Raw genomic sequence first — 14,537 nt, 5'->3', positions numbered from 1 at the left:
GTCATATTCGTTGTTTCATTATAATCAGTCCGCATTCACTAGTAAACAATGAATAAAATTTTAAGAAATGAATATATTTCAAACAAAATTAATTCAACCAAACGTCTAACCGAAACCTTACTACACCACTTTCTTAGTCTAATCCCTGCTACATAGTATCTAAAATATTCCTGAGTTTGTCAGTGTACTCAGACATCTACAAATCAACATCTGACAAAAATTTCGCTAAATCCGACTTAAGGAAATATGGTCAAAGTCAAAGGCGCAAGATATGGTTGTTAATCTACACGGAGGACGCCTATATTTGTCGAGAAAAAAAGGTTCCACGTTGGTGGAGGGCGATTGGCTGAGTCCCTGGACCGAGGTCGTACAATGCGTAGCCGCCTTGAAGCGTTTTAAAGCACGACCTCGGCCCATGCGTTTAACAGTCTACCTGGCCAGGTACAGGACCACCAGGTGCGACCTTTTCAAGGTAGCCAAAGGTCCTGGCTTCGAAACAGAATTATGTACATATACCTGCTGCAGTGACTACGGAGAAAAATAGAAGAAATATTTCCGAGTTACTCACCATTCGGACAGGTGAAGACATTTGTGGCAGGAACCTGTAACAAAGAAACGTAATAACGCGTTAGAAGCGGTTTATGGCGTTGTAACTCAGGATATAGCTGACCATTCCATGTCACTTTAGCCAAGTTTCGTTCTGGCTAAAGTGACAGGAATTCGGTGCAATAAATTTTACAATTTGTTGCACTTTCTTGCATTTGGACTGTCGTACAGGTGTTTGAAAATTGTTGTTCGTTTTGTGGAACGAAGAAAAGCGGTCTGTTCTTGGAATTGGTTAATCTCTTGTAGCTTTTATTATATATTTTGTATATTATAGAATTTTTGGGACTTGACAAACTTTTACCATAACTTTATAAAACTAGTGAAATAAAAGAAATTTTATTTAGTAAATTAGATAAAACTTTGCTGCCATTTTGATATAAATTAATTCATCATCTGAACGTGGACGTGTTAACCCTTTCGTGATTAATGGGACGTATAAGCCTCACTTGTGTACTCGAACATAAATTGATCTCAATTTAGCATTCGTTATAGGCATGATGATCAATGACAAATTTGAAAAAAAAAACGTATTATTGAAATTTATATCAATCTTCCCATTTTTTCAAATAAATTTCTCATTCGGTAAAGAGTAACTCACAGTCAGTCACGAAAGGGTTAATTCTACGTTACACCTGTGACTTCACTTAAATTACTAATTAAAATTTATATCAATTTTATGTAATAATTGAACCAACACCTCATCTTTCAAAATCAATAAAAAAATAAAATCCTCGTAGTTTCTACAAATTTACCTCGTCCAGTTCCTAAGAACTAGTTTTCGTATGCAAAACAAATCAGCACATAATCGAACTCCATTCACCCCATTCCCACCGATACCATTCAGTCCCTCCAACATCACACGTAACACTATCTATCGATACGTCTGCATCTGCCCCATAAATTGCTCCATTCTAAGGAAAACGAATTAATTTTCACGTTTCACACATGGTGAATTATTACTCGCTACAATTTCACATCTCGACCAGTGACGAAACCCGAGGACGTTTCTGTCGACGCGTGTTACGACGTCGATTACATAAAAAGACACAGTTGTCACGACTGTGAACAGTTTCTTCTTCCTTTTTTCGTTTCTTTTCCTTCGGTTTTTCGACTACGAATCTACGTGCAAGCGTGAAATGATCCACGCAGTGCTCGAAGTAAAACGGTATTGTTATTCCACGGGAGAAAGTGAACGAGGCCAATCTAGCGGAAGATCTCGGTTTTGCGCCCATCGGTTCGCCGGAAAGAGGCAACGTGGCTTCTCGTGAGTTTTCTTCGCGTATATACCAGAATATCAGTGACATAACGGTGACTGCATTCCTGAGGGAGACGACGCGAGTCGTGAGAGGAGAAACGAACGGTGGAATTCCATTGGGCGACAATTACCGCCGCACGGTATTCTGTGGTTCTTGTCCAAACTTTTACACGTTTCACCGAAGAATATTCGGAAAAATTCCCAGGTGTTTCTTATGCATTTTTACTTACTCAAACGCGCCAGCAAATGTTTTTTTTAAGACATTTAAGTAGCTGATTTTCCAAGAAATATTAAAAAGGGAATGTTATAAACGTACGAAAATCGAAAGAAATTACTTCCACAAAATTTATTCAATATTTTATTAAAAAGTAATAAAACTGTACGTAAAGATGGACATGTACAAAATTTACAACTGTAATGTACCTGCGTACACGAAAATTTTCGATCGACAAATTGTACGACAGAGAAAAGAAATAATAAACACGAATAGAATAATTTGCTAGGCGAGCATGAAACATTATAGAGATACAAGATCGGTACAAGCGACTCTGAATCGGGTTTTTCGCGTCGAGAGCCGCACGAGCGGCCTTTCCCCGCCGTGTTGACACTTCCTATACCATAAAATGTTGCAACTGTACACAGTTGGTAACATTGTTTGCGCGTCGGATAGGGCACACGCGTGTACATACGTACAGAACGTACGGGCCCAAGTTGAAATTCACTTTCACCTCACACACGCCACCGTGCACGTCCCGCGCGAACGGCCAGCCAATGCTAACTCCCGTGGGGCCGACATGCCAATTACTTCATAATCCCCCGACTCAATTTCTCAAGAATTCTAGGCGAGCTGTTATCTCGAAAGGAGGATTCCCGATGCCCTCCTGGCACACCGAATACTCTTTTCCACTCGAGAAATCTCGATTGCCCTCGCGTGACTTTCCTAGGATCGCGTGTGAATCAACAGTCTCGAATTATTCCTTGCAAGTATTTTCTTTCTTTTTTTTTTTTTATCGAATGATTTTTCACGTGTCCATCTGCGTGGGCCACGGAGGACTTTTCATTCAGCTGCGAATTGAGAGTATTTTTGAGAATAGCTTGGCGACATAGTTCGAAAAATGGTTTTTCGTGGGACTTTGGTACGCGGGTCACTTGTGACCCATGAAGGATTTTTAATTGAGACGCGCATCTTGAGTATACTGGAGTGTAGTTTTGCGATATAGTTGAAAAAGTAGCTTTTGGTGTGTGGGTCACCGGTGACCCACGGAGGATTTTTAATTCAGCCGCGTATTTTGAGTATTCTATAATATAGTTCCGCGATACAGTTCGAAAAATGGGTTTCGGTAAGTGAGTGATCGATGACCCACGGAGGATTTTCTCAAAGATCAATATGCTTACCGTCGAACGATATATTATTATGCAAGTGACACGAATCGCGTCGTACGAAGAATGCCGCTGTATCTTACACATCGAAGCGCGATTCTCGTTAAAGTGCACATAGGTGTTATAATAAAAACAAAATGTGCAAAGTAAGGAGATATGACGAGCTCGGGGAAGAGAATATCTGCACGGTGACTTTTCGACCTGATTTCGTGCGGTACACTTTGCAGAGCGTCGCACGTGTGAAACAATGCAGGCCGCGATGTCATCGAAAAGCCATAGTGGAATAATAATCGAGCGCTCACCTGAGACTCCGTTAGCTGAAGATGGCACAAGAGGACGGCGACCCACACGGCCGCCAATTCTCTTATCAGCATATTCCTGTAACAGAGAAAAAGAAGGCGGTCTGTTTAAACAGGCTGTTCATTAGCATCGACTTGGTTCGATTTTTGTGCGGGTCGTGGAAGGAAAACATGAGATGCAAATGTTTGAACAAAGTGTATATACTACACAGTGTGGCTCGAGGACGGCGTGCAGACCTTGACACTTTCGAAATGCATAATTTATACACGAACGTAGTTAACACTTTAAAATAGCCTGAAATGTGAAGTGTTTTCTTTTTTTCTCTTTTCATTCGAACGAGAAAAAAGGGAAACACATCGAGTAAACAATTTTCATTCTATTCGAAATTCCACGATTGTGTTCAGTTGCCAAAGCGAGAGAGATGTGTCTTGTATTTAATAGACGGTACACGTTTCACTGCTGTTAATAGAATATTGAAACAGATCTCCCTTTTGTCCCGTTCACAATGTTGAAATCCTATTTCCTGTCGTAATTACGAATTAAACATCTTCGTTCTCAAACAGAGCAATTGTTGGGAATCGTTAGAAACGAGAGGATAATTAGAGAAAGTGAAATTATCTCGACGATTGCTGCAACGTTTGCATTCGAACGTTCGGGAGACTTCAATGCTTAACAGACTTGAAAGACGTATCGTTTTCTTCTTAAGATGCGTCGAATTTTCTCGTAAAGCATTATCAAATCTTCTGCATAGAATTACGAAATTTTTTAAAATTCTCTAATTTCATTTCTGTTTAATTCTTCTTATTGGTCGTTGAAGCGTTGGAGAAATGTTAAAGTGGAAGCATACCAAGAAACGCAGATCGAAGCTCGTTAACGTTAACATTTAAATGCAAAGTTCAACGAGGTTTATCGTGCGCTGGAAAACATACGGAAGATAAGATTGTTCTATGTATAGGATATACACCGGTTCCCATAAAATTCCTTACGGTTTCTGCGGTTGAATTGTGGCACAGCAGTTGCATACCTTGCCGCGTAACCGAGAAGCGTGATAAATCTTCGTGGACATCAAGTTATTATTTAGTGACGTTGCACTCACTACACACGGATAATCCCCGACGCGGAACACGGATTGTACTACATACTTTTTAACGATGATTTTGGGTGAAAAACGAAACAATCACTCGTGTAAATAAAAAGAAAGGAAAGACTACAAATTTTTCAAATAATATACTTTCTTATTTACTAAAATTACTCCAAAATTATCGTTTGAGAATTGTCACTACGATTTTTAAGGATAACTTCATGATAAAACGTCTCTCGTCTCAATCCATTAACCCTAATGCGTTCTTCCGTTCCATTACACCTATACTTAACCCTAGAGCGGTCTTCGTTTTGACTGTACACTTAAGACTTTTGGGTGAAAAAGGACCTAAGACCTTATGCGTAATCATTTTTATTTCCAACGCGACATGTGAACCTAGACAATAAACGTTTAAAATAATGTTAACCAAAAATGACTAAAAATATAAAAAGGCGGTGGGTCAAAAAAGACCCGAAGACCCGCTGTAGGGTTAAGGTGTTAGGTCTAAAAAGACCCAAAGACCTTATGCGTAACAATTGTTGTTACCAGAACGCCATGTGAACCGAAACAATAAGCTTTTAATACAGCGTTAAGGGAACAAAAATTCGTTAACAGCAAAAGTTATTAAGCGACGGGTCAAAAAAGACCCAAAGGCTGTACTAAGGTTAATCTAGCTGAAAATCAATTTTCACAATTTCGCGAAAATAAGCTCCAGTGAGAAATCTTTCCCTTTTTTGTTTTCTCACCTACTTAATTAAACGAGCCATCAGAACCGAGCTGAACGAAAGGCCATCGACTTCGATTTCTCCGACGAATCGAAGACGCACATGGCGGATCCACGAGGAAACCGTTATACCTACACCGATAATCGACAAACTGGTGAACGTTCGACACCATGTATTCCAGAGAAATTTCCCGTGAGCGTAATTGTAATCTCAGCGTGGCTAACCTAAACGATACAGACTTCCTGCCGATTGCAGCTATCTATTTTTCCGGTCTTCTTTCAGCGATCCTAAACGCGAGAAGAACACGAGTGCACGTGGAGGTCAACAGTGATTGGGAATAAATATATCTATCGTGTGAATTGACGATTAGAGGAACGACCTAATTACACTTTTCAAGAGAGGGAGAAAGAGAGAAAAGAACAAGCAGGTGGTTCCATCAGCAGTTGGTACCGTTACTGTTATCGAGCACTTCGCTGTTGCATTGTACGTTTCTGCTTAATTAACTCTTCGGAGACGGATGTCGAGGTTTCTTCGAGTCATTACTTTTACTGTTGTTTGAGATTGCTTGGGAACTTGTATGGGGTTTCGATTGGCTTTTAGTGTTAACGGTTAGCGTGATTTTTTAGAATTTTTAGGATTTTAATTGTCCAATGGTGTTTTTTTTTTTTTTTTTGTCATTTTCACTGTGATGTATTATAAAAAGAAGATTTTGAAGAAAAATAAATATTGTTCGGGGTGATAGTTAATTATTTTTACTGTCTTTGTATTTTTCATTTTCTTTTTTTATTTGTGATTTACTGTAATGATTGTTTATCATTTGTAGGTAAAAAGTGTGAGAAGTATTATTGTGGTAGTCATTGTTTAAATCAGGATTGATACCTAAATTCCTCGAAAGTGTTTTCTCAAATCACTGAAGGTACAGTAGTAGTCAATGGGTCAAACAGGCTTCAGAATGAATGAAGAAGCCTCATATTTCAAAGTGGAAGTGTTTTATTACCAACTTAGGAAGATGAAAGTATTAATGCTCTACGTAAATAGAAAAGTGTGTGGACAAGGCGCATCACCATACTTTCACAAATTTTTGAAAGTTTCTAATTAGACGTACATATATACATATTTACATGTGTACTACGTGTATCCAAGTAGAATACCTCCCAAAAGTATCACTGCACAACCATTTTCAAAAATTCTCTCACACCTTGCCATCATTCAAAAAATTTCAAAATTGCCCTAAATCTCACACGATCCCAAAAGAATTCTGAACCTAAAAATTTCCCACAACATTATAGCCTAACTATTCAAAAAAACAGCCTCATACCTCACCGTCGCTCAAAAAATTCCAAAATACTCTCAAATCTTCTAAGAACCCCCCAAAAATTAAAAAAATTGTAATTTCCGAAAAGAATCACTGCTCAATCATTTATAAATATCGTCTCACACTTTGCTGTCATTGAAGAAATTCTTAAATTGCCCCAAATCTCGCAGAATCCTCGAAAAATTCTTAAATTGCCCCAAATTTCACAAAATCCTCAAAAATTTCTCAATAGTTCCATAGCTGAATTATTTGAAAAAATATCCTCACATTTTGCTACCAACAGAAAAATGTCCAAACTACCCTAAATCTCCCAGGAAACCCGTAAAAGGCGCTAATCAAATTCCACAACCATTGCGAAACCCTCAAACCTACTCAATATCAATTCCCGAGACACCCATTTCCTTTCAGAAGCCCACAGAGTTTCCAAATAGTGGCAAAGGCGTGTATGGCCGCCCGATGATGCATTTCGGCTTGGCAAACGTCGCCAATTGAACAATGGAGCGTTGCATAAAGGCGCGCGTCTAACGGCGATGAACTCTCCGCAACGAAATAATAAACTTTCGCGATCCTTGCGGCGGCTTCCACGGGTCCGTGGGTGTGTATCGCGCTTCCCACGAGCCCGCGAGCGATTGCGTCACACGCGGGCCCGCAATTAGTCGCGACGAGTCGCGCGAACCCGGGTGCGTGTGCGTTGCACGTGTGCAACTCTGTACTTGTGCAACGCAACTTTTTCCGAACGCGTTTAATTCCCGTGGTTTCTGTGCACTTTAAGGCTGCACCTTGATATTAACGTATTCAGGCTGGAACGGTTTTTTTTTTTCGTGGAACATTATCGCGGAACGATGTTACGGGCGAATGGAATTTTGTTTGCACGGTGTTGAAGAGGAATTCCCATTTTAATCGTAGATTGGAATTTAAATTTGGAAATAGGAGTGTTCGTTAAATTAATTGAATTAATTAAGTTATTTAATTAATCACTTTAAATTATTCCGTTGTTAGTGGACCGGTCGGAATTCTTTTGTATCGTTAACACTCTGTAACCTGATTTTGCTTCGTTCGCGAGGAGAAAAATTACGGTTGATTACGATTTTACTAAAAACATTTTTATCATCTTTCTTGATTTTAATAAAAAAATAATTATTATGAGAATGTGACAATAAATAAAATGAGATTGTAAAATATAGATAAATAAATATGTAACTTCCAAGTCACGTGGCGTTATAGAGGGTTAAGATGTTTATGGTATACTTTTTATTAATTTTTCAGTTAAGTTTTGAAGGTTACCTGCAGTTTTTCAAAGGTAAACCTCAAGATTGTCGAAGTGAAGAAAATGGCAGTTTTTAGAGTAGAAAGAGAGAAGATCGCAGACGCGTATCACAAGTTACCTCAACGCGGCAATTAGAGTATATCAAATTAAGACTGGAGTTGTTGCTACGGGGCGTTTATGCTTCTTTCAGCATGAAGTCCTCAATTCGCACTGTAGCTCGTTCCATCGACACCTTCGTTGATTTACATAGTGCTAATTAAACTTGAACAGGAATCACAGAAAATGACGACGAGATTCGAATCGAAGTTACGAAAGTTCAGTCGTGAATTTGATCTGTAAGCATACTCTCAGGTGTACTTATAATATTATCGAAGAAAAAATCATGAAAATTATTCGAAATTACAGAGAAATAATGTTGCGTGTTTTGTACTAATTAAGATTCGAATTTACCAACAGAGCAACTTCTGAAATGATGCAAAATATGAAACTGCAGAACCACATTGAGGTTAATTTTTTCTTCTAATTGAACGAAACGACGTGAAATAGAATTCAAGTTTAAAAAATTACTGAATGATTGAGGAAATTTTTGAAACAGCAAAGAAGTGATTCAAATTGGAAAATTGAAACCAACCTTCAACCATATCTGAGACTGCAACATCCACGACCATCGAACTTGCTTCACGATTATTAAAACCGTGAAATTACGGAACTCGATCGTTCCGCAACAGAGGAAATTTCAACACATCCTCACAACGAGCAGCAACACTGATATAAACGAAGGAAAAACAGAGCACGAGAAGTGGTACTACCGAGTAAAAGCTAATTAAATCGTAGGAAGATCGTTGAAGCGTCGAAACGCTTTGGCCCACGCCTCATTAACGCTTCTGGATAATCACGCTTCGCTAAGATGTGTCCGGAGCAAAAAAGACGAGACAGAGGAGAATCGCGATCCACGTCTGTAGGTCAGTGCTAGAAAGTATTCGGATTTCCTGGTTTGCCAGCACGAAACGGTGCGTGTAAAAACCGAGCAACGACTCCCAGCCGCGATTCGACGTTCCTCCAGCGTGAAAACGCGCGCGATTCCGCTTTGAATCAACTTGTGCGAGTATCCGACGTGAAATTGAGACATTTGTGAACGATACGAGCACTGTAAACGCAGAAAAATGAAACAAACGGTGTTTAGATTGAAATTAGCAGAGTTGAGGGTACTTTGGTGATGGTCGCCATTTTGGTTGCACTTTGAATTCCATTTTTAACAGCGTGTGACGTGAAATTGAGGCATTTGTGAATGATACGAGCACTGCAAATGCAGGAAAATGAGGCGAATGACGTTTAGATTGAAATTAGCAAAGTTAAAGATATTTTGACGATGTCCGCCATTTTGGTAGCAATTTGAGCGAAGAGAAAACTGTGTAATCATGGAATAATGGGTTTTCTTAATTTAAATATTGCAAATTGAAGATTCAATAGAAAGGAAGACCCTTTATTAATTCAAAAAAAAAATGAATACATTTAAGCTTGCAAATTTTTAACTAAATTCTCAAGTACGGAACGTAAATTCGTACCGCGTTATTTTAACCAATCTCTAACAGAAAATTCCACAAATCTAAGAAACCAGAATATGCAACAGCTACTTCGGAATACTTAAAATTGTTCGAAGTAAAAAATTAAGGTCACAGGAACTACACTTATCGATTACCGGACTAACTCGAACAAAGTAGAATCCCTAATAAGCACTTGATCGATCCTCCAGTTCCGTGCTAGAAAATCTTTCGCTTATTCTCGACCTAACAGCCGTTCATTACAGTAAAATGTATGGATGGTCCGCGACGTTTATCGATTCAACGCGCCATTCCGCGTATCGTATCTACATCCTGCGGGGAAACTTATCTCTCTCTCTCTCTCTTTCTCGCGGCAGACACTATGCCGAATAACGGTTTCGACGTAAACCAGGAAGTGCTGGTAAAACGGTAATTACGATGATACTGGAAACATACTTTCTAACTGGATCTGCCGGCGATATAGTTTTAACAGCTGTTACATCAGCATAAATTAGCCTGCGGTTTTCATTCGCCACGGTATACAATCTTCTCCCTCTCTCCCTCCATCCTTTAAACAATCCAATTACCAGTTTTTGTCGTGTTGCCGCCAAGACAATCACCGCGTGAACGGTGAACAGAATCGATTTTATATTTCATATCTCGAAGCAGAATTTCCTGTCGATCGTGGCTACGATCGTTAAATTCGCCGATTCTTTCACGCTGACAGGTATTCTTCTTTTTTCGATCTAATTGTGAAAGCACGGTGGAGATATTGCGATAGGACAAATCGGGGAATTAATTATTGCTGTCGAAGGCAGCTTTGTTTCTGCACTTTCTATGTAATGCGTTTTTTTTTATCTTAAGCACGATATCCGATCGATCTTGTTCCTCAATTTTCACTATCTGTCGAGTAATTGTGAAAAAGTGTTAAATTATTTTTCCACATAGAAAGTGAATTTTAGCGTTTTTTAGTAGAATCTACGAGATTTCTCGTGTGATCGTGTGTCTCCGTAAATTTAATCAACAAGATATTTCCGGTAAATAAATAAAATTAGAATTTTTAAGTGGAAAGAATTTTGTATGTCGTTGTTTTAATAGTACAACTGCAGAACTGTGAACATTTATTTTTTCAGGAGGAAACCAGTTTGTCGATTAATGTAAAATATTCACCAACTACGCCACTTATATTTATTTTTTTCTTTTTTTAGTTGGTTGATAAAATCAGCGTTTTTATATTAATCGAAAAACTGGTTTCTTTATTTTCTGAAAAAATTCAGTTCTTAATGCTTCGCGATTCTATCGTTGGAACGACGATTGTATGTCTGTCAAAGCGTTTAAAACGCTCAGTTGACATAGAAATGTCGAATCTACGACATCGAACTCTACGAATACGGCTGTCACGAGGCCGAGTACCGGTTAGTATTGTTCAACGACCACTTCCGCTGCCTTAGATGGACTTTCGCGGCGACTTCCGCTGTTAGACGAAATTGGTAACCGATAGCACGAGCTTCGCGATTCGAGACGCGAAAACGACAGCCTTCGTGGCTGATTTTACGTAATCTCTTACCGATAATGATAGATGACTCTTTAAAATCTTAATTACAGCTGTGAGGTCCACGAACTCCATTTTAAACCACCTGTTTCTTTCAGTTTTATGCGTCAATATTTCTTTGACTTTTAAAAAAACATATTACGTGTTAATGTGTTGAAGTGGACAAATTTTGAACTAACCTTAATAATTTATCCAATCAAATGATGGATGGCTCTTCAAAATCATGTTCAAGTTGCTTAAAGTGTTGTCTGACAAATTCGAGGTCGATGAACTCCATTTTAATTAACACTGGTTCCTTTGATTTTTAAGTTCCGTGATTTTTTTCACTTTTTTGAAGAAAATAATGTATATTGTTGTTCCAATCCTGTTGAAACCTTTTTCTTTAACTTTCTGCAAGTTTCTAAAACTTGTCTATGAATGATTCAATACAAAAATGGAAGAAGGTAGACAAAGTATGTTTAGAATATGTGAAATTTTTCCTTGCAACCGCATTTTCCATGCAATAATGTTGCTTCTATTGTTATATAAATAATTGCTTTCCCCGGACGAGTAATCGTGTAATTTTGCATGGATCATTTCTCGGCATTTCAGTGAAATTCAGGATTTGATACGTTTAACGGTAGTGGAGGCTCGAAGTCGTTAGATAAAAGCATTTAGCGTCTCGTTTGTATAACGGTGAATGGGTCTTAATTTCATTCTCCCACGGGTGAACGAGCAACCGACAAAAGGAAGACATTTATTCACTTTCGTTGCGGATATTGGCGAACCTGATCGACGTATACATCCGCTTACGTATCGATATCGTAGCTGACCGCGGATAATGCGTATAAATGACGTGTGCAATAATACCGGGTAATTATTTTTGTCATCTTTCACTTGAGGTTTTATTGTTAATAACTTTTTACTTACTTATATTTCTATGTATTACCTGGTTATTATTTAATACTTTTTATACTCTACTTCTTTGTAATAATAATTTTATTTTTTAAAGTTAGAAATTTAAATCTTTCTTGTTATAATTTATAATAAAAATTCTTATATTTTACACGAACTTTTCTCGTTAATTATTCATTTCATTCGATAGTACAAATTCTCTAAAAATTATATCATTTTTTGAGATTGGTTTCTAAAATGCACTTAAATTTTCACAATTTTTTTAGTTTAATAAGAAAGGCAACGAAATATGGACTTTCATAATATAATCATTAAGATAAACAAACTGTTCAATCTATAATTCGTATATTCTTTAAAATTCAGAGTATATTCCAAAAGTATAAAATAAATTACAAATCTCGAATTCACTTTATCGTCGAGATTACAATTTCTTGAATTATCATTCACACTTCTATCTTTACTTACCACACATACAAAGTACTCTCAACTCAACCTAACCTAACTCAACGCGAGCCAACAATTCCACCAAAATTCTCATCAACATCAAACTCTTGGAACAAAGTAACCCGCGACGAATCAAGAACCTCAAAACGAATTCATTTTTATCCGACACAAATGTCCAAAGAAACGCGTTAAACCTGAATAATCCGTACTTTTAATCAAAGAAACACTCCCAGTCCAAAGTATGTAACGCGTGATGAATGCATAATGATGAGAGACCGTTGCACCTTTCAGAGCATATTGCTTCATAATATGCAAATAGAAATCGTGAAACACGGCCATTTGTATAGCTCATTGTGATGCATTTGCTCTTCTTTCGATGAATGGAGCTACGTGGCCTAATTACCTTGCGTCGTTACCGTAAGCAGCATAAGCAGCACGCGCTCGTGTCCTTTCGCGACTTAACAGATCCTCCTCGCGTCAGAGGATGTGATCTAATTTCCGGTTATCATCGATGCGCTCTCAATCGACTCGTTACGTTAGACGTCTAACGGGAAAACGCTCGACTGGCATGATTAAGAAAAACGCTCGCGCGCGTGTTTAATGATAGAGATCATCAGGCTAACGTTCGCGTAATTAGAATACCTTCGCCTTTTATCTGTAATTCGTGGAGAATTGCGTTGAAATTAGACGAGTTTCTAGATTGTTTAATTGTCGAATGCTTTTTGCTATTTATTGAATTAGAGGGTAGAGTTAAATGGGTTTAGAGTGAGATTTTTTCTGGAATTGTTAGACTTTTTAATCGAGTACGTTAAGAATAGGACGATTTTATTCAGAATTTTTTTTTTTTTTGTATGGTATTAGAAGTTTATTAGGTACCTATATGTTTCATGAAAAAAGAAATTTAATTGTTTAAGAGGTATCAGAAAAGTCGTTTCGTCAATTTTCATTTTTATATGTTCAACAATTAGAACTTTTTATGATAGTATTAGTAACTCGTGTGATTCATGGTTCTGTGATCTTTTGCTGGATGACATAATTCATAGAGTACGTATTTTTATATGCATGTACTCAGAAATCTTTGCCATTTGAATATTCTCTTATCCACTTTCACAAATTTTTATCCCAAAACAACACTAATTCCTTATCACACTAATAATCACCCACGATCCATCTCCTCTGATAGGTATAATGTCAACATAAAATTCATTTCAATTTTCAAACTCCAGATTACATTTGACAGATTCCATGCAGCAACCTTGCAAGTTGCCAAATTTTCAAAAATTTAGGCAAAAGAACGTTGCAAGTACTATTGTACATAATTGCTGTCGCTATTAGAGCAATTCTAGTACCTACTTCATAAAGGGAAGAAAAATGTTTCAAGTAAAAGCTAGTTTGTATCAATAAGTACTCAAAATATTCATGTCCACCTTTCCTGAAGAATAATTGTACGATAATTATGTACAAATGTATTCATTCTTCGCGTCCTCTGAAAATTATACTTTTTGTAACTTGAAACCCATAATTCCTCAAATCCCGTTAAATTATCACCTCTGCTTTCATAAATGGAATAAAGAATTGCCAAAAACCTACAATTATCAAATTAACCGTTACATCAATCTTTCCCTCTTATTAAAACAAAACGTGCAGTACATACAGCGAACAGTATACACGATGTTTTCACACGCCGTAATCTTCCATTCAGTAGTTCCCCCAAGAAATCGAAGAAATTTGCACGTGTCAGAGCTGGAGTAGACCGCAAAGGGTGGGTGTACGTTTCACGCTGTCTTGTGGGAATGCCATGGCAAAAGGAAGTTTCAGGAGAGTCGTCTTTGTGCGAAGGAACCCCCAGTTTCGTTCCTATCCTCAGCTGCACACGACAATGAAGCAACCGAGCGGCATTCGCGTGCGTGCGTTTAATTTTACATCGACCACGCCGCGTTGTTCGAAGTAAACGCACGCTCACGCGAAGTTTCCTTGTTAAAAGCAATTTAACCGACCAGAGCAAAAGAAGGGAAGAAAGGGGACGGCTCTGCCCCTTCGAATTCACGGTCGAAACTGGAAAGTCGGCTCCGACTTCTCTCGCTTCCGGTCCGATTGTAAGGCTGCCGCGGTGAAACGCCGCGAGATGATGAATTTGGCACGATTTTACCTCGTTTCTAAAAAAAACAGCGTGTAAT

At 38.1% G+C, this 14,537-nt stretch overlaps 1 protein-coding gene across 1 annotated transcript in view; it reads right to left on the bottom strand.

The window, feature by feature from the left end:
• Positions 1–14,537, bottom strand: part of LOC108579756 (sushi, von Willebrand factor type A, EGF and pentraxin domain-containing protein 1) — a 52,081-nt gene that overhangs the window by 28,412 nt on the left and 9,132 nt on the right. Inside the window, 2 exon segments of the mRNA XM_017943364.1 lie at positions 569–602; positions 3,544–3,619. Coding sequence (XP_017798853.1) covers positions 569–602; positions 3,544–3,615 — 106 coding nt within the window. The 5' untranslated portion in view covers positions 3,616–3,619.

The sequence above is a fragment of the Habropoda laboriosa genome, unplaced genomic scaffold (genome assembly GCF_001263275.1).
Source record: "Habropoda laboriosa isolate 0110345459 unplaced genomic scaffold, ASM126327v1 scaffold72, whole genome shotgun sequence".
Taxonomy (NCBI): Eukaryota; Metazoa; Arthropoda; class Insecta; order Hymenoptera; family Apidae; genus Habropoda; species Habropoda laboriosa.
This window is presented reverse-complemented; position numbering and strand designations above follow the sequence as displayed.